Source organism: Ostrinia furnacalis, unplaced genomic scaffold, assembly GCF_004193835.3.
Source record: "Ostrinia furnacalis isolate ACB-3 unplaced genomic scaffold, ASM419383v2 OfSCF7311, whole genome shotgun sequence".
In the NCBI taxonomy this organism is placed as follows: Eukaryota; Metazoa; Arthropoda; class Insecta; order Lepidoptera; family Crambidae; genus Ostrinia; species Ostrinia furnacalis.
Window position 1 is genome coordinate 750,879 of NW_021137550.1, and position 19,204 is coordinate 770,082.

Here is a 19,204-nt window from a genome sequence, read left to right on the forward strand (position 1 = left end):
GGGGGGGGTGATCGCCCCGGGTGCCAACCCATGCTACGCCGCCACTGGACCGGTGCTTTTTGTATGGAGTTTGACAGATTTTTGACGTTTGTCAAAGTTAAAGTAAGGTTGCACCACCTAAGTTTGACGCGACTTTAACAGTAACCGGTGTTTTTTGTATAGAATTTGACAGATTTTTGACGTTTGTTGCTAAGTTAGGCGGTGCAACTCAGCCTAACACGTTTCAAACGCAGTAAGATGTGGTTAAAGTCAGTAGCAAAACAACCAAGGAAATTATACCTCGGTAAAGTAGGACCAATGAGAATTCGCAGCTGTTACTTACTGTTCAATATTTTACTGAAATCACCTATTTTCCAAGTCCTTAAACTACGAGTACGTAGTGATTTGTTTTTCTTTCACCATTCAAAGAAATATGGAAAATTATAGCCTTGTTAGTAGGTTTTAATAGGGTAGGCTACCAACCTAAACGTTAATAAAAACAATTTTCATTCTGTAAATAGATGGGTTAAGTTCCATAACTTCAGAAGTTCAGAAGTTCAGATCCCATACTCGCAACGAACCATAACGAGAGGAGATTAGATTTGTTTCACGGACGCTACGGAATTTTCACACATTGAGTGTGGTCATTTATTGCATCACCGCACGCGCACGACCACAATTTCGTGAAGGCGGCCGCTGAGGCAATAACCCTCTTGGAGAATCTCTGGCGGGTCATTTTGTTTGTAATTATCCTTTTACAGATCACAGCGACGAGAAAGTGGGATACATTGCGATATAAAGGCTAAAATTAACATGTTTGCAATGCAATTCCCATTTTCGTAATATTTAGTGTCTCTCCACTAAACATATCCAGCTAAACATTGCGACATAGCAACCTACCTAGCCAAAGCACCTGCATGTTTAATAGAGCGACACGATTTCTCTAAAGCTGAGCCATCTTTTGTGATTGAATGGCTTAATGAAATGATCTGTATTGCAAAGCGTGCTTTATTGTATAATGTTTATTTATATGTTATAATTAAACCGAAAGTTGGCTGCACTACAGTTGCATCGACCATAAAAAGAATTTATGGCATTTGGACTTGAACCAAGCGTACATCAAATCTGTACGGGTGTAAATCTACATTTAAACAATTACAAGTATTTAGAATTGATTTATAGAGCAATTTAGGAATACCTTCCATGATTTAGGGAGGTCACATGAGACCTAAATCGTTCAAAATTAGTTAATTTGTTGTGTAGTAGACGGTGGATAAATCTGCTATGTATGTACAACATACTTATACCACCTTATAGTTAATCACCGACTCGTGTCTTAATTATTCGTTTGTAATAAATACTTGCAGTTTCAACATACTTAATTATCTCTATACCGGTGGTACAACAATTACTTTACTTATTTATTCAAATTATGTTCTAGGTATGTAGCTTGAAACAATCTAACGGATGTAACGAAGGTGATAAAACCACAATAGTTCTAGAGCAATCGAAATAGAATCCATCGAGATCAAGTTGTTAAAGTACAGTCACGGAATGAAAAGGTTCGTCAGTTTTCAAATTGATTCCTTCAACGAATCGCGAGCACATTACCTTTTGAAACTATGTTACAGAATAATCTCGAGTTAGAGAAAATAATCTTTAACTGTTCGCCAGTAAAGTTCAAAATTATTCAGATCAAAGTTGTTTGACGATTTAACTTATCAAGAAGATTATTATGATTGATAAACTAAAACCTTCTTGTTGGTTCAACCTGCCATTATCTATTAAATAAATAAAAACTACATTTTGTAGCATTGCACTGATGGGATAGAAAAATAAACAAGCAAAACCTTATTCGTTAGCAAACGTCATATTTATTTAAATGTTAGCAGCACTGTTTCTTGCACGGTTATGTTGGCAGGTTTGACTCTTACAGTACCTAGTGCAAGCGAAAACCGACACTAAGGTGACGAACGAAAAAAGCGCGGGAAACGTCGTACTTGGTGGACGTCATTTTTCTTGCTCTTAACTTTTAAATTAGAAAAAAGGATCAGATTGGTGGTTTAGTGTATATTTAAGTGNAAAAAAAAAGGTGACGAACCTTTTCATTCCGCGACTGTACCTGCCGATGATGCTTTTATACATTCATTCTATTTATGCATGTATAGGTAAATTAGGATAACAAAAATGTTTCAATAAAATAGTAGTAAAGTAAGGTAAAGCATCCCATGAATGGATAGGTACTTAGAACATGTTTCATAGTACAACAATGTGCACGCGCAACAATAAGTCAGAGCAAATTATTTTAATTCGATCTCCACCCGATCGCATATTTCATGTTGACACAGAAAAATACCTACCTACCTACCGTGCCTCCATTAAATAAAATTATGTGAAGAGTAGATAAAGTTTGTGCTTTATAACCCAGGTGTCCATTGAAGGTAATAATGTGAAATTGTGCATCACTAAACCGACTACAGGTGGACCGACGACCTCATAAAGGTAGCGGGAGGCGCTGGATGCAGGCTGCCACCAACCGGCCATTGTGGAAATCATTGCGGGAGGCCTATGTTCAAAGTGGACAATGAATCATGAAGGATGACTGATGATGATGATGATGTGCATCACTAGGCGTATAGAGTAGAGATCATACATAGGGTCACTGAGGCGTAAATTAATTATTATGTTTGCATTAATTAGCAATCAACATCAATCAGCTCATGCTGAGAATTTTCACAAGATATAGAGAACATTTTTGCTAAGCTGTGCAATGTGCATACCTGTTGTAGGTACTGTTGTTAAGAGGCATTACGACCAATTTGATTACACTCCAACGATCCGTGAATACAGCACATGCTCATCGCTCCGTATCTAGGCATGTGGAACAGTGATTTATCATTCATGGCACTACATTACCTAGTCGCATGACACAAATTCACACAAAGAAATTCATGAAACAACACTAAAGAATTGTTTAAACATCCTGATCTTTCACAAAATGGACCGAGTCAGGAGAAATGACGACGAGAAAGTGTAGTGTTCATTCAAACCGGTTTGGTATTATAGCAAAACTTTCCAAACATAGGAAGTAAGTATATTACATAATTAACACATTAGTTCTGTAAACACAAGCTTTCATTCTCAGCGTCAGAAACTGCGTAATCCGTTCAAAGGAGTGCACATTAATTTGTATGCGACTCAGGTTCCCGCGCGACGTACGGACTTCGCAATTGTAAAAACTTAAATAGTGTTATATTAAAAGGTCTTTGCCTGCTGATCTTGACCTTACAGGCCTTTGGAGTAGTCTTTACGGAGCATTTTTATGGTTCCGGAAAAGATAATCCGACCATGTACGGTCAACTTATGTGACAATAAGATAAATGTGCGCGAAAATCGCCGCAAACTTTTGAAACATAATATTTTTCTGCAGTGACTAAGAAGACAAATCTTCGATAAGGTCGTCTTAAGGTCCTTGTGCTTAGCTTCTCTTTTCTTATCGTGTATGCGTCTGATGACTAGTGATGACTCCATTGATCGAGTGAAACATGGTTTTCTTATCACACGACAAATTAGAGCAGTCTACTTACCTATCCAAAGGTTTCTTGTAATTCAACTTTCAGGAGAATACTCTTCATTACCAAATTATCTGATTAGGTACCATAACAGTAAGTTTCTCAATTAGATGATTTAACAATTTCATCCGAAGGTAATAAGCACAGCACAGAACAGAGGTTTTTATATCACAATTTCTATGTTCTGTGATGTGTATGTTTATTAATTGTCCATAAACAAGTACTTGCCTAGGACAAATGAGGTAGGAAACAGTAAAACCGTAATGCACCATAACAAGCTTTTTATTACCTTAAAATGCTCGATAAACTGTTCGGTACCAGTTAACCATATCGCGTGCGCTGAACGAGTAAAGCAATGACATTTTATCTGTTCTAAAATCTACTACGAGTAAGTAGACTGCTTACAATAAAGTTTTGTAACAAAGAATGTGATTTAGTAAAGTCACATTCATAACTAATGGAAAGAAAGTAACTACGAAAGGATGCCTGTTACGAGATTTTATTAAATTCTTTAACAAATAAAACGTTTCCAGAGAAGTTTCTAAAGATTCACGAGCGGAACTAATTAATTCACTGAATTAAATCGTGAAACGTGAACTCTACTTTTATTCGAAAACTGAAACTGTAGAAAGATCCAGAATATTTTATTGTATCCGTGATGAATTAATCTAATAGCTGCGACAAAATTCGCAAGCCTCTCCAAAATTGCCTCTCAAGTCGTTACGTTTTTCATTGCACGTTGTGAACAATGAGTACTTACCTACCAAAAACTTCTAATTTGATAACACAAAATAATAGTTTTTTGTGAGCACTGAGACACTATGATTGGTTTCCGGCACCATCATCAGATGTATTCCCAGCTGAATTTTACATTGTCATGGGGTTTACGTAGGTATGTGAAACTAATTAAATTCACATCAGGCAACGAGGTGCATCGGGTAACGGGACTTCGGTCAAAAAGCGGTGCGCTCACGATCAGTTTAAATTGTTTGTTTTGGAATTAGTTTATCTGATAAGAGGTTCGACTAGATTATTGTCGCAGTATAAAGTTTTAAATCCTAGAATACGGCTATGATCTACACTGCATGCCTATAGGTCGCCTTATAAGTAAATTATTAACCCAAATGTGACTAGTAAAGTTTAATAAAACTTGTATTGGTGACGTTTTATTATATTGGCATGTTTATTGCTTACAATTCAGTTTGAAATAGCAACTAATACAAAACAATATCAATCATTCATAATCAGATGTTAAGCAATTAGAATATTAATGCGAGTGCCTTTAAAATTATACATGGTGCGGTCGCGAATAAAATGAACATTAGAATTATTTATTGATCGATACGTGACGATGATGACAAACCAAATCTTCAATATTTACATACCAGTTAAAATAAACTAGAAAGTATGATTCTGAACATGAACTGGAATGGAGAAATATTACGAGTCTTGTTACGTCTTATTTGGGACCAATGGAGTACAAAATATAATCTAACTAGCTTTCCGCCCGCGGCTTCGCCCGCGTGGAATTTTGTCTGTCACAGAAAAACTTTATCGCGCGCGTCCCTGTTTCAAAAACCGGGATAAAAACTATCCTATGTTCTTTCCCGGGACTCAAACTATCTCTATGCCAAATTTCATCAAAATCGGTTGCGAGGTTTAAGCGGGAAAGCGTAACAGACAGACAGACAGACAGAGTTACTTTCGCATTTATAATATTAGTTGCTAATTTTAGAATTTTTGTGTGTGGAGTCGGTTATTTTCGGACTCAAAAACCACTAAACGGAGATTATCTTCATTTATTAAGCTTAATAATTAATTATATTGATGAAACTGAAAGGAGTGACTTTCTGGCGTTAAGCATTTCTGGAATCCATAATGACGAACCTAAGTATATTTCTACGTTGGTTTAGCTGACGTACAATTAACTGACAAGGGTTGAGGGGCGTGAACGAATAACAGCTCATCATAGAAAATAAGACATTTCTATCAATAATTCAGGCCGCATAACTAGGTAGTTTAGTTTCTTGGAATAGTGTTTGAATAGGTCGTTACTTTCTCCATGGACGGCGGGACATTTCCACCGCCATTATCCATTCCGCCGATCATTGTCTATGTCATTGTCTTTGGGCTAAACCGATCAAGGGAATATTGCCGGACATGACCGACATGGGTTAAAGGTATTTTGGGCGATAAATACTTAACTGTGAAATGCTTCCGAAGGCTCCACGAATTGTTCTTAACTAATTGTCGCCCAAACAATGTGCTGAGTAACGTCAGCGTGAAGCGTTTGCTAATTCAAGTTCTTTCGAGCTTCGGTTAGGGACAGAATCGAATTGACCTTAGCCTTTAATGAGGCTTTCGATACGCAGGAGTCGATTGGTTAATACAACTGCATTGTTTCCTAGAAAAAGTTTATGTTTTATGAATTTCAGGTCACGTGGTTTATACATACTCGTAGTAACAAAAGTAACGTAACATGATAAATTAAGTAGATCGTTAATTAAAATTAAAAAAAAATCAATGGCTGGTAAAAAAGATAGACCAAGGTACAATAATTTGCGAGTAGCAAGCTTTATCGTAACATCCTCATTAGCCAAGATGTACAATAGGCACTATCGCTCTAGGAACTGTCTCTTGTGTGACAGTGTGTCACTGCAAAACGGGCTATCAATCGCTGCAAGTTCGCCATGAATTATAAATCGGCGGGTAGGCACACTATAAGCAGTATGTACACGTGTGTCACGCGATGCGCGATCCGTCTTCATTTCTAATTCAATACAAAATGACACCGAAACCCTCACATTTATATGCCTCACTTCGCCTGTAATCTTCTACAATCTGAATCAATGCACAGCTTTAAATTATATCAACTTTAATGTAGGATTAATACACTATTAATGTGTGCTGGTACTAGAGTGGGAGGTACCTATATCCTAGAACAGTGGTTCTTAACTGGTAGTCCGCGGACCACTGGTGGTCCCTGGAGGGATTCCAAGTGGTCCACGAAGACATCGTAATAAACAAGTGACGTGACGTGATGAGTCGAGTCAACACAACGCAAACGGCGCATAGTGGGCGAGAAATCGACCTCCCCTTTCATAGGATTTTGAAAAAAATATAAGTGGTCCCTGACAAGACAGAAATTTGGTAAAATGGTCCCTCGTGACTTAAAGGTTAAGAACCACTGTCCTAGAATGTTTATTTTAATTCCTGTAAAAATATAACATTGTAGTAGGTCTCTAATTCCAACCACCATGAATGAAAGCAATTACAAGTAGTTTTAATATGTCTGTCCAAGGTTTTACCAACATACTCTACCATAGTAGAGCAAATGCAAAGCATTTTAATGAGACAATAACTGCACTGCCCTCAGATCGATTGGAGTTGGAATAGAGAACAAAAAACTATTATTAGGCTGTGAATTTAAATCGCCCATTTGCGACGACACTGTGACATCTCGAGATATACGATTTTTTGTTTTACCGAAATTCTGAACCGCGATCTTGGGTTCTTTTATCTCCAAAAACAGGGTATTTGTTACTCCAAAAACAACAATACTATGAGAGAAAGAAACAAAATATTACGTTATAGCGCTGGCTCGTTCGGCGATCTAGTTGGCTTCGACACTGTGACAGTTCAGTTGCCACCTGCGCTTTGAGATGTGAGGTGCTCTTTGTTTTTAAGAAAAACGTGACATCTCTAGGATACCGCGGTATTGATGACAACGGTAAGTTTTTAAAAAAAAAATATTTTATTCGACAATGTGGCATGTCATACTTATCACAATGTTCTTGTAAAACAAAAAGCAAAGTAAAAGAGAAATTATTTATATGTCACGTTATTCTTGTAAGAAAATCGAAGTATCATCGGGACATCTTAACTAGTAACGTTGTAGATGATGAAAATTTTTCCTATAATGGAAATATGTTGTAGGTCATTTGTTGATGTTCTGTTATTGCAGAATGCATGTTATTGAAATTGAATGGTATTTTTTTACATCATCTTCAACGTGACAACTGAACTTACCATCTTCAAAATATTATGTTTTTACTAGAACAATGTGATAAGTTGTCTCTTTTTTTTTCAATCGCTATAATTTCATCAATTTAGACGCAAATTTATGTCTTACTATAAATATTTAAATTTATTAATAGTTAATCTTTAAACGTTTCATACACAATTAGGTAATCCTAACCTTCTTTTAAGAGTTATGGTCATTCAAAAGTTAAAAAGTCGTTTTCTGGAAAACCACTGTTTTTGATATATCACAGTGTCGTCGCAAATGGACGAAATCGATTTATTTTTATCAATGAACTTGACACGCGTCAGCGACCGTTACGGTCCAGTCTGCCTGCACGGCTGCAAGCGGCCGCATTTTACGGTACACGAATAGCCGTGAAAATTATGATTATGGTGAAAAAATAATTAGTAAAGTAAATAAACTGTAGAGTATTATTTTTTTGCTGTCCGATTGTTACAATCGATCGATCGCGACAATGTTCACGTCCGCTTTTTTCTGCACTTGCGTAACCGTTGGTGATTGATCGTGAGTGTGGTCCTCACAATCACGTGGTGGTTTTTGTCCGCGTAAGTTTATAAGATAAAATCATGATAAAATAGATTAAGTCCATAACTACTTACTTACAAAAAAAAGTAATACATATAAATTAAAATATTTTAGGTGATTAAATAAATCTAAAAATAGAACAAACAAAAAAGACAGTTTCAAACTTGTAACTTGGTTTGTAACTTCTCTTACAGAATGCAACTTAGGTTTTACCAAATGTTTTCATTTGGCCTTTAAAAGTTATCACGTACTTAATGGTACCATTTACAATTTTCTGTTTATTTTGTAAATAATCAACTTAGATAGCTTTTACTGTATACGTTGTAGATACAGAAGACAATATTAGTTAGTAGGTACCGAAAAACATTTAACTGCTATCAATAAGACATAAAAGGCCTCCAGTCAAAAACGCAAGGTGAATACTTTTGTGCTACGAAGGTAAAACTTTTTATGATTTCAAGACGTAGTAGGTAATAATGATCAATATTTTATTGCTCAATTTTACAAGAGATATGTTATTGTAACAGACTTTTAAATGCATTTACCCAATTTATGTTATATTTTATGTTTCTCCATATATGTACAGTTAAAAACAAGTTGATTATAAATATTAACGCGGTGTCACGGTTATTGTTTCCAGATATGCGTATGAAAATGTGAGATCACGCAGCCAGTAGGCGATTCAAAGATCTCACGATGTAATTAATTTATTATTATGCTTGTTAACTTAGCTAAGTGGAACTAAAGAGTAAGGTCCGATGCAAGGCTTCGGACATAAACATTATTACCGATTAAGAGCATTTAAATCTCATTGATTTATACAATTTCTTGGTTAATGGTGCTTATGGAAATTGTATGCGGAAACCGTGTAACGGACGAGTTATTCAAGTACATACAATACCTATTTCCATGTGGATTGTGGATCATTGATAGTGTAATAGCCATGTTCCGGCCTAGACTGAATACAAAGGGATACCTATTCAAATCGTAGGAAGGATGTTCACAGCACAGCAAAATATTGCACTCGGTTAATTATAATAACGGTCATTACGTTGCATGTAAGGTGTTTTAACATCTCTACCTAGGTATTTGGGTTTTTTAAATACCTACATTTAATGATACGAAACGTAATTTAATTTAACATTAGGTAGTTGTAATTAGAGTTTAATAGAGTCATCTAAAAATGTCAATTTAACACAATATTATGAATTTTAGAGCCGTTTTTATAACAGTTTCTTTTTTATTTCAGCACCAAAATTGACGCGCGGCGAAGATTTTGGATACGATGGAGTTATAGGTAAGGTACATCATGTTTATTCAATACACTATTTTTTTAATTAACGTTTGAACTTGAACTCATTGTTTGAGTGTTTCAATCAGAAAGTAATCAGTATTTAGATTGTGTTGTGTTTTTTAGAAGTATTAAATTAATAGATCTATCTATAGGTGCGACCAATCTGACACAAATCTAAAAAACTTATTAAGCACTTACGTGCTGGTAATTAAGCTATTATCAATGCTTTCAAGGTTATTATATAGGCACCTAATGCAAACTTATAAATTATGCAGTGTGTTATTGATTCGGTAAACAAATTATCCACCATGCAATGGTTTTTTAAAAGCGTGACTTCACCTTTTACGTCAATGACGCCAAAGCAAAAAAATAATTAACTGAAATAGATTAAGTATCTACTGAAAATTCAGTAAGTGCCTAATTAAGCATTCATTACATTATTATTACAGTACATTTCAGATAAGTAGGTACGCTACCTGTATGTAGGTTTTCATTTAGAAAATTCATTATAGACAAAATATTCATTGGTATTACGCTCAATTAGCACTTGTTTACAATAAATTAAATTAAAACCGGTCTTAAGTGCATCATAGATCATTCGTTTAGGTAAGTAACATAAATAGTTAAAGAGACACGACATGTCTAGAGTTTATTCCACGTGATTAAACAGAGACCTCGGAAATAGATACGTAGGTTTACAAAATGATTTTTTTGATAATCCTTTATTTCATTTTTTTAAATTTATTGTATAGCTACAATTTCAAACATTATAGTAGAACATACCAAAGGTTTTTTGTATTAAATCCTATTCCTATAAATACCAGAATGTTGATAGACTAACGTCCGAAGTAACGTCTTAACTCTACATACTTAACTATACGTACATGAGTTATTTAGAGATGCACACTACCGATTTTTTATCGACGATAGTTTAGTCGGGCAGTTAATCAGTGTCGGCATGTATACGAAGTGCGCACATTACACCGATTTCGTATTGGGCGATTCTTCTTAAATTAAAATCAGGCCGAACTATCGGCCAACTCAAAATTGGTGGTCTGCGCCTAGACTTAGGCCCAGAACAGACGGTGAAACGCAACTGCAACGAAACTGCAACTGCTAGTTACTTTTGAGTTGCATCTAAGTTTCTGTCATAGCGTCCGTTGAGACACCACACATGACGCGACCAGTCTTCAACTTTCAGTTTCAGTTTCATTCATCAGAATCATCAGAAAGTTGCAGTTTCGTTGCAGGTGCGTTTCACCGTCTGTTCTGGGCCTTAGGGTTACTTTTTTACGGGTTTTCTACGAGTATTTTTTCCAAAATATTTCCAGGACCAAACCACTGGGGCGAGCGTTACCGGGAGTGCGCGGGCAAGCACCAGAGCCCGATCAACATCAACGTGCTCCGCGTCAAGCAGGTCACGCTGCCTGACATCGTCTTCGTCGGCTTCGATGACTCTATCGACGGAGTGCATGTCACCAATAATGGACATACGGGTTGGTAGTTCTTTTTTAACACCATAGTAAGGCGGTTATCACACTTTGCCGCGATCCGCGTGATTTCATATAAGAAATCCCGCGCGCGGACGCGTTGTCAGTGTGTTGTGCCGCGCGTGTTTTCTATACAAACTGAGATACTTGCATACAATGATTAAATCTGTCATCCCGCGTACCGCGGCGGAGCGCGGCGCAGTGTGATAATCGCCTAAACGCGATAGAAACTGATCGTCTCTTTTTTCAATCTTTCTAAAAAAATAATTTAAGCCCAATAACATTGGCACCGAAATATCCAATTGCTTCCTTTGAGAGAATTTATCTGTGATAACAAATTGAAGTAGGTTTGTGTTGATTTTTATCATAATATTTAACTTTTTTCATTTAATTAAAGACAAGGCATACCTACTTATTCAAGAAAAGGGTACCTATATTAAGTCCGCATCCGCCTCAAGAAGAGAGGTGATAAAGCACTTTTACTCATGTTTACTTTTTTGCTCGTGTTTTGAGTACTTATGGGAAAACACATTTATAAAAACATGATACATACATACTACCTTTTATAGTTGTTCCGCGTCGAAAGGATATTAATATAATCTTTACTAATCATAATAAATTAAGTGACGAATGCGGATTTAAAGTTTTTTGTCAGCAGGACTTACGCGATATTCGCCAAGCATAATGAGTTTTTTTTAAATAGTTTTTGTAATGCGAAACTATAACCTGTATTTAGATCAAGTTACTTAAATGGTGCTCTCATTTATCTTTGTACAAGAAGTAATATATTTTGTTTATAGCGGTTAAAACATGTGCACTAAATACAATGGGTAAGAAGGTTAGACTTATGGAAGAAATCTATATCTATACTGCTGATATTATAAAGCTGAATAGGTTGTTTGTTTGAACGCGCTAATCTCATTAACTACTGGACCGATTTCAAAAATTCTTTCACTGTTGGTTACGTACGCGATCTCTTGAGTGCTATAGGCTATGATGTACCACGGGCGAAGCCGGGGCGGACCGCTAGTATCTTAAAAAATTGCACCTAACTGATATCTGATTTCTCTGTCTCCAGTGCTGATAGAGGTGGAGAATGAGCCACATCCTCGCGTCCGCGGGGGTCCTCTAGAAGGCGACTACATTTTCAGCCAAATGCACTTCCACTGGGGAGACAACGACACCTTCGGCTCGGAAGACAAGATCAACCATAGAAGGTAAGATCATAAAGGACCACGATGATGATGATGATTAATCCGACAGACTACTTTGTCTCCTGTCTTGGCGGCGCTGGTGCGCCCAAATATAGCTTAGCCCATCTTCGCGGCAAACCCCCTCTCAAATTATTGCATTAATATGTATTAAACTAGCGGCCTGGATGCGGGCAGCGCAGGACCGTTCATTGTGGAAAACCTTGGGGGAGGCCTTTATCCAGCAGTGGACGTCATTTGGCTGAAACGAAAACTAGCGGCCGCCTGCGACTTTTGGGCTGTGCGTTGATAGATGACTTAAGTCAGTCAGTCACCTTTCGAGTTATACATATATTTGGATAAACTTGTACCTACATTATGTAATATAAAACTTACTTCATTATACTCGTAAGTATGATGTTATATTATCATTTTTTTTAAGTTTTCGTTTAGAACGACATTCCAAACAAGCAAAGGTGAACAGGACTTGGTTACACCGGTCAGTGGTTTTTTTGTAACCAGGACATAAAAAGTCCAAATAAACTGGTACAGCCATCGCGGCATCGGCACCAAAAGAAGTCACATTTTGCCTTACCCTTTATTATCACGGGTAAAAAATATATTAAGCAACTTAGCACTTCACTGTACGTGCAACAAAAAATCTCCTTGATGCCTCAACCATGGGTCAAACACCCGAATTACTCGCCGAAGCGTATTCATTATGATGCCAAAAAACATCCTTGAGTGCACTTACTGGATCGTTATTGTCGAGTTAGTGGTTAATATTTTTAATGTGAAAATTACAGACGTGACTAATTGACCACAGAACACCTAATACTTACTTTAAAGTTAACGTTGTGGTAAACACTATAATTTTTTCTTTAGTTTCCCAATGGAGTTGCACATGGTGTTCTTCAAAGAAGAGTACAATAACATGAAGGAAGCTGTTCTACACCCAGATGGCTTGACAGTGCTGGCTTTCTTTTATGAGGTAACTTTCAAACAAACAGAAAAACCACAAATCTTCACCGATTTCTTTGGATCATAATTTTGCCCGCAATTGTACAGCTCTGCGGTTTCTTGCGGTTAAATTCAGTCGTTAGTTATCAAAAGAACTTAACGAGTTAGTAGTATTTTATTTTTAATGTCTCTATTTTCACCCGCATGAATTCCACCTTTACATGTAAATTATTCTTTTATCAATTTACGTAAGTAAATTCATTTTTTTACTAATTCCAGCTGGATCGACACCTACACCCGGCATATGACGAGATCACGTCAGCCCTCGAAAACGTTACGGAGCCGCACACTACCGTGATCATGAACAATCCTTTCTCGTTCCTGAACATCCTGCCCTACGACCTGCGGAGGTACTTCACGTACCGAGGCTCGCTGACCACGCCGCCTTGTTCCGAAGTGGTCATCTGGCTGGACTTCGAGCAACCTATAAGACTGGCCCATGATCAGGTAAATAACGGACGAAGCACACTTATCAACCCGGAAACGGAACGTAACTGTATCAACTCGAAGCAGTCATTATTGCTTGTATGAAACTGCACCGTAACGTAAACGCCTCGCCCCGCGGCGAAAGGCGATACGGTGTTGATCCCTTTCCGGGTTGATAAGTGTGCTATGACCTTTATTCTTAAACATTCTTCAACAAGGATTTACCTACACAGATTGGAAGATTCTTTGCTACAGTTTTTACAATCATTTGTAGTTCAGAAGCCTTCAACTAAAGGTCGACGATGTTGTTTAAGACTTCGTCCTCTATAGCTTTTTGTGGAATATTTGGAGGTCATTCATGATTGATTTCTCATCGATATTGCTTTACGAGTGTCTTCGCAACTTACTTATGTATGTAGACCAATGTTACACGTAAGATACTTAATAAGAAGATAAAACATCTCGAAACTTGAGGATTCAATCAATCATGTGGAACACCACATGATTGATTGAATCCTCCTACCTACAATAACATGTAGGTATTTATTTAGATATCAATTACCTGCTACTTTGCAGACGATCATGTTTTTCTGTTAAGACTTGGTAGGTATTTCAGAAACTAGAAAAGCCGTATTTTGAGCTCTGATTAACAGATATACTAATAAACCAATGACAAACGTAATTGATACAAAAATTACTTGACCAATGCCTTTGTTTCTAACATTTACAGATAGAAGCATTCAGGGAACTGAAGTCCACCCACGGCAAGATAACGCACAACTTCAGGCCCATTCAACCGATCGGCGACCGGGTGGTATTCTACAATATTGATAACAACTACTTCAGCTACAACGAATTAGACGACCCCGACGACCAAGATGCCACCACCTCTAAACCGTCGCGGCGAAAACACGGACACAACAACGCCTTTACTAATATCCCACGCGAAAGCATACTTATGCTTACGTTAGCTCTACTATGTTATTTATAAAGATTGCCCTTTTGTAGTTAATGATATTTAATACCCTGGCTGAGAGCTGTTTTAAGTTTGCCAAATCAATTATGTAGTGTAATATCCGTATTAATTATTATCACATTTTGTTTATTTATACCAAATTAATGCTAGGTATTCCCGAAAGCGCCTGCTAACAAATTCACATTGTTGTTTTATTTCATGACAGCTGGCACAAAGATATTGGTTTGCTTAGAAATTGTTTCTAAATAGATGTTTTTGATAATACAGGGTGGCCAAAACAGTGAGGTCTAAAAGAAAAATTTAGATTCCTTACATCAAGGTGTACCTAAATCACCCCCATGTACATTATACGATTGTGCTTAGTTTAGGAGATAGAGTTAATTTTGTGACATTTTAAAATTTTATGACCCAGTAGGCTTTAAACATTTTTATCTTTTTTTTGGGTTGACTTTTTTCAGATTTCTTTTTTTCGACAAATTTGTTATAAATTGCAGATGTTTGAAAAAAATAATCACCTTCCTATCTTTGATTCAAGATACAAAAGTTTTGCTAGAAACATTAACATTATGATTTTATCAGAACACTATCAAATTTTCAACTTAAAAGTTTAAGTAAAAATAAGAACTTCCATAGGTCCAAAACTATTTTAAAAACTGCGCCATTTCCTGAACTTTCATAATAATACAAAAAAACATGTACTTAATAGGCCACTATTTCCTGTAATCGGTCCACTAAAGTGGTAAGTCGGAGATTCCGTTACATGTTTTTGACTTTCTTAGAGTGAATTAATATTGGGAATCCTCTAAGTTTACATTACGTAGAACAGATTTAGCGCAGTTTTTAAAATGGTTTTGGACCTATGGAAGTTCTTTTTTTTACTTAAACTTTTAAGTTGAAAATTTGATAGTGTTCTGATAAAAGCATAATTTTAATGTTTCTAGCAAAACTTTTGTATCTTGAATCAAAGATAGAAAGGTGATTATTTTTTTCAAACATCTGCAATTAATAACAAATCTGTCTAAAAAAAGAAATCTGAAAAAAGTCAACCCAAAAAAAAGATAAAAATGTTTAAAGCCTACTAGGTCATAAAATTTTAAAATATCACAAAATTAACTCTATCTCCTAAACTAAGCACAATCGTATTACATACATGGGGGTGATTTAGGTACACCTTGATGTAAGGAATCTAAATTTTTCTTTTAGACCTCACTGTTTTGGCCACCCTGTATAACAAAAAAATCTTGACACAATACTTTAAGTTGTCAAAGATTTAACCCAAATGTATAGTGGGCATACTTACTAACCTTAACTGTGAAGCAGCAAGGTTTAATGCTGACAAATGTGTTTAAACATAATATTGTATACAGACTGACATTTATTTATGTAATAATATAATTAAAACGTTAAATACTGTGATATTAAATGTTATATTAAAAATATCTGCATTTGATTGATAAAACATTAAAAAAATAGGATTGATTGGAAAGATTTAAACAATAAATTGCAATTTCTTTTTTTATTATTACTTACACCTACTTGCATTTACATAGTAAATATGATCAGAATTATTTATAAAAACATGTAACAAACTCCAAACCTTGTATGCTATATCAATCATCGTCTGTGGGCCTATTCTCAGTCATAGAGACCATGGCCCCCAAGTTGTCTTCTCCCCCTTCCTTCAACCTCTCCCAAATTAACTCTGCTATTGCCTTCTGTGTTCTCCTTTCAAGTTTCTCTAACTTTTTAGAGACGTCCCTCTTGAGATCCCAATCTGGTTTTCTAGGAGCTAAACTGGATATATCTAAATCTTGCAGCACAACCTGTAATGATACATCATTTCATGTCATAAGAATGTATAGAACATAAAACATCTCAGTGGGTGAAGACAGAGTGCACATTATAATTGAAAACTAGTCAAAGGCCTTTTTTGTATGGAGTTTTGACAGATTTGATTTTTGATTCTATCAAAAAGTGCAACTTGTCTATGGGGGCTGAAATGGATAACTTATTCATAGTTCACAAAATATGGTAAAAGAAACAGAGCTTTTTAGTCTAATAGCAAAGTGTATTATCAGTTGCATGTGTGATACAACTGTCTTGATTGATACAGCTAACATATAATGGACTGGAGATAACCTTGGAATAGAAATATAATCAAATAGACATCCAAATCCCAGACTAAGATTTGTGTACAACATGAATTAGGAAATTGCAGCTATTCTTTTTAAAAATAGATAGAATGGTTAGGTTAGAATAGAACAGAATTTTATTTAGTTAGGTAATTAATAACACACTAGGGTAAGTGCGCTAGTTTTCGTCCAATTATCGGAGTTGCCAACTTTGTGATGCGAAATGAATATCTTAAAATACCTTTACTCATATGTATCATATGTCATTTTAGTCCTTATATAGTCTACTTTACGTTAATATTATATGACAATAAGTAAATACCACGGGTTTTTTTATAAAAAATATTTTATGCAAAAGAGGCGATTTCACTAGTTTTCGTCCAAAAAAATCAGTTTTCGTCCTAGTGTACGCTAGATTTCGACCACTGTGTAGAAAAAAGGGTGCAGTTGAATTATTAACTTAAAACCAATTCTACAATACAGTAACTATGGATTGTGGTATATCATTTGAAAGGTAATTTTGTTAGCTTTCAAATGATATCAAAAAGATTTAAATAAGTTTCTTACCTAAATTTAGGAAAATATTGCAATAGGTCGAAGGACAAATGGACGAAAACTAATCTACAGGAATAGCTAATTTTGGTTTTCGTCCACCCCAGTGCTTGCTCATGACGTCATGGACGAAAACACAACAACGTTTAAAGCTGTTTTTTGTTTTCGTCCACATCTTTTTAACGGTTTTTATGGGTTTATCACTGTTAAAAAGTGGACGTAAACTAAAATGTTTAATGTAATAGCAATAAAGATCATATTGGAAGAAAAAACATTGTATTTTGTAGGTCCATTGAAGTAAAATGATTATTAAAAATATTAACTAGGTGTCAGGGTTTCCGTCCACGTGGACGAAAACCAAAATCTTGCAAAATTGTTATGCTAGTATTAGTCCACTTAATTATCTAAGATTTCTATACAAAAACTTTAATAAACCCTTAAAATAGTGTTTATTATGCTAATAATTAGACATACGTGCCAAAAACATTACGTAAAGTAGCTAAAACAGTAATTAAACATACCATGAAAGTTCCCTACCGGCACGTTTTTTTTCTAACTTGACGACGTTTTCCATTTACCTGTGTGCAACAGCAACTTCCGTAGATTTTTTTGGAGTTATTACTTGTCAAATTACATTTTCATGCAGGCAGAACTGTTACTTAGATATTATAGATTGTAACAAGTGCAAACTTGCACGGAAAGTTAGGTTTGTATTCTAATTTTCCGTATTTGTTTGTGGCAAGTCGGTCAAATGGACGAAAACAGGAGCTGGACGGAAAACCGGCGCAATTACCCTACCTTTTCTTTCCCCGCTTCAAGCAGGTCCTTAACCTCATCTTCTACAAGTGTGGGCTGAGCTTCTTCTAGTTTGGCCTCCTGCAACAACTCATCTTGAGGTTTATAGCTACGAAACTTAGGCCTGTAACATTAATTTATTAAAATAAAGCACATTTATTAACATTGCTAGAGAGTTTATTTAAGTAATTAAAGTATTCTTTTCAAACTTACTTGGGCAAAGTTACAACTTCAGTAGATTCAGAACCTGTATTTTCATTGCTAGGAGCTTTTCGCTTTAAATTTTTTAGTCTTTCTTTACGTTTTAAAGCTTGCTCTTCCAATGAACCAACATTCTCAATGTTTTCCATGATCACCATAGTAATTATGTGACAGAGCTGTTCGATAGATGAATCAATCTGTTAAATGGGCTTCATTTGATGCAAGTAAATAGATATTTCAATAAATCTTGCAGTAATTATAGTATATTATGAAAAACTCAGTCCTTGCGGAATCATCAACAGACGCACACGAACAAACTCTGCCGCTGACTGACATTGACACAGTCAAAGCCAAACTGACAGTTCTCACTTGGTCCGAATCACAGATGAGTGGTCCGAATAGCATGTTCTTATTTTTCCTCATAGCGTTTTGACGTGTACTACTAGCGTTTTATGAAGGAAAAAGACAGTAAAGTGCCACTAAAATTTAAAATTGCGTCAAATATTAATAACTTTATACTTAATATACCTCTATTTTACGTGTCAGTAACTTTTTAAACCAATTGGTAAATTGGCAATAAACGATTTTAGTTCAAAACGGAATAATAGAGAAGAACGCTATGCCACAGATTAGAGATCTTTTTTAAATAGTGCGGTAGAAATATGATTCGATTAAAGAAAGAAAGAAAATTTGTGCTTCTAATCGAAAAGTCAACAGAATTTAAAAAGTCAAGAATCTTTTGTTCTGATCTTCGACAAGCTGTTTCTCGCAAGGCTCGCACATTATTTACGGCTATCATTACATCTGATTGGTTGTTCAAAACAATTCTCCGCTCCGCTCCGCCTCGGTGGAAAGTTGGAAACCGGTGAGATGTGGATAAGACAGTAGCGCCAGCTGGTGAGTATGTACTGAAGTAGGAGGGCTATTGTTTCAAACACGGTTGGCGCACAAAATATAACAGAAGGTAAACTCATGTATGTGTCGCAGGCAAATTGTATGATTCCGCA

At 35.9% G+C, this 19,204-nt stretch overlaps 2 protein-coding genes across 2 annotated transcripts in view; one reads left to right on the forward strand and one right to left on the reverse strand.

Moving 5' to 3' along the window:
- LOC114363804 (putative carbonic anhydrase 3) overlaps window positions 1-14,781 on the forward strand; it is a 23,091-nt gene extending 8,310 nt beyond the window's left edge. The window contains exons 2-7 of the mRNA XM_028319629.1: window positions 9,371-9,418; window positions 10,747-10,911; window positions 11,984-12,122; window positions 12,981-13,086; window positions 13,335-13,562; window positions 14,272-14,781. Of these exons, the coding sequence (XP_028175430.1) occupies window positions 9,371-9,418; window positions 10,747-10,911; window positions 11,984-12,122; window positions 12,981-13,086; window positions 13,335-13,562; window positions 14,272-14,532 (947 nt within the window). The 3' untranslated portion in view covers window positions 14,533-14,781. The remainder of the gene's footprint in view (window positions 1-9,370; window positions 9,419-10,746; window positions 10,912-11,983; window positions 12,123-12,980; window positions 13,087-13,334; window positions 13,563-14,271) is intronic.
- Window positions 14,782-16,047: 1,266 nt separating this feature from the next.
- LOC114363805 (coiled-coil domain-containing protein 12) lies at window positions 16,048-18,530 on the reverse strand. Its single transcript, XM_028319630.1, has 3 exons — window positions 18,210-18,530; window positions 18,000-18,120; window positions 16,048-16,340 (listed from the first exon to the last, which is right to left on the reverse strand). Exons 1-3 carry the CDS (start codon window positions 18,353-18,355, stop codon window positions 16,128-16,130), a joined length of 480 nt encoding a protein of 159 aa, XP_028175431.1. The 5' UTR covers window positions 18,356-18,530; the 3' UTR covers window positions 16,048-16,127.
- Between the last annotated feature and the right edge of the window lie 674 nt (window positions 18,531-19,204).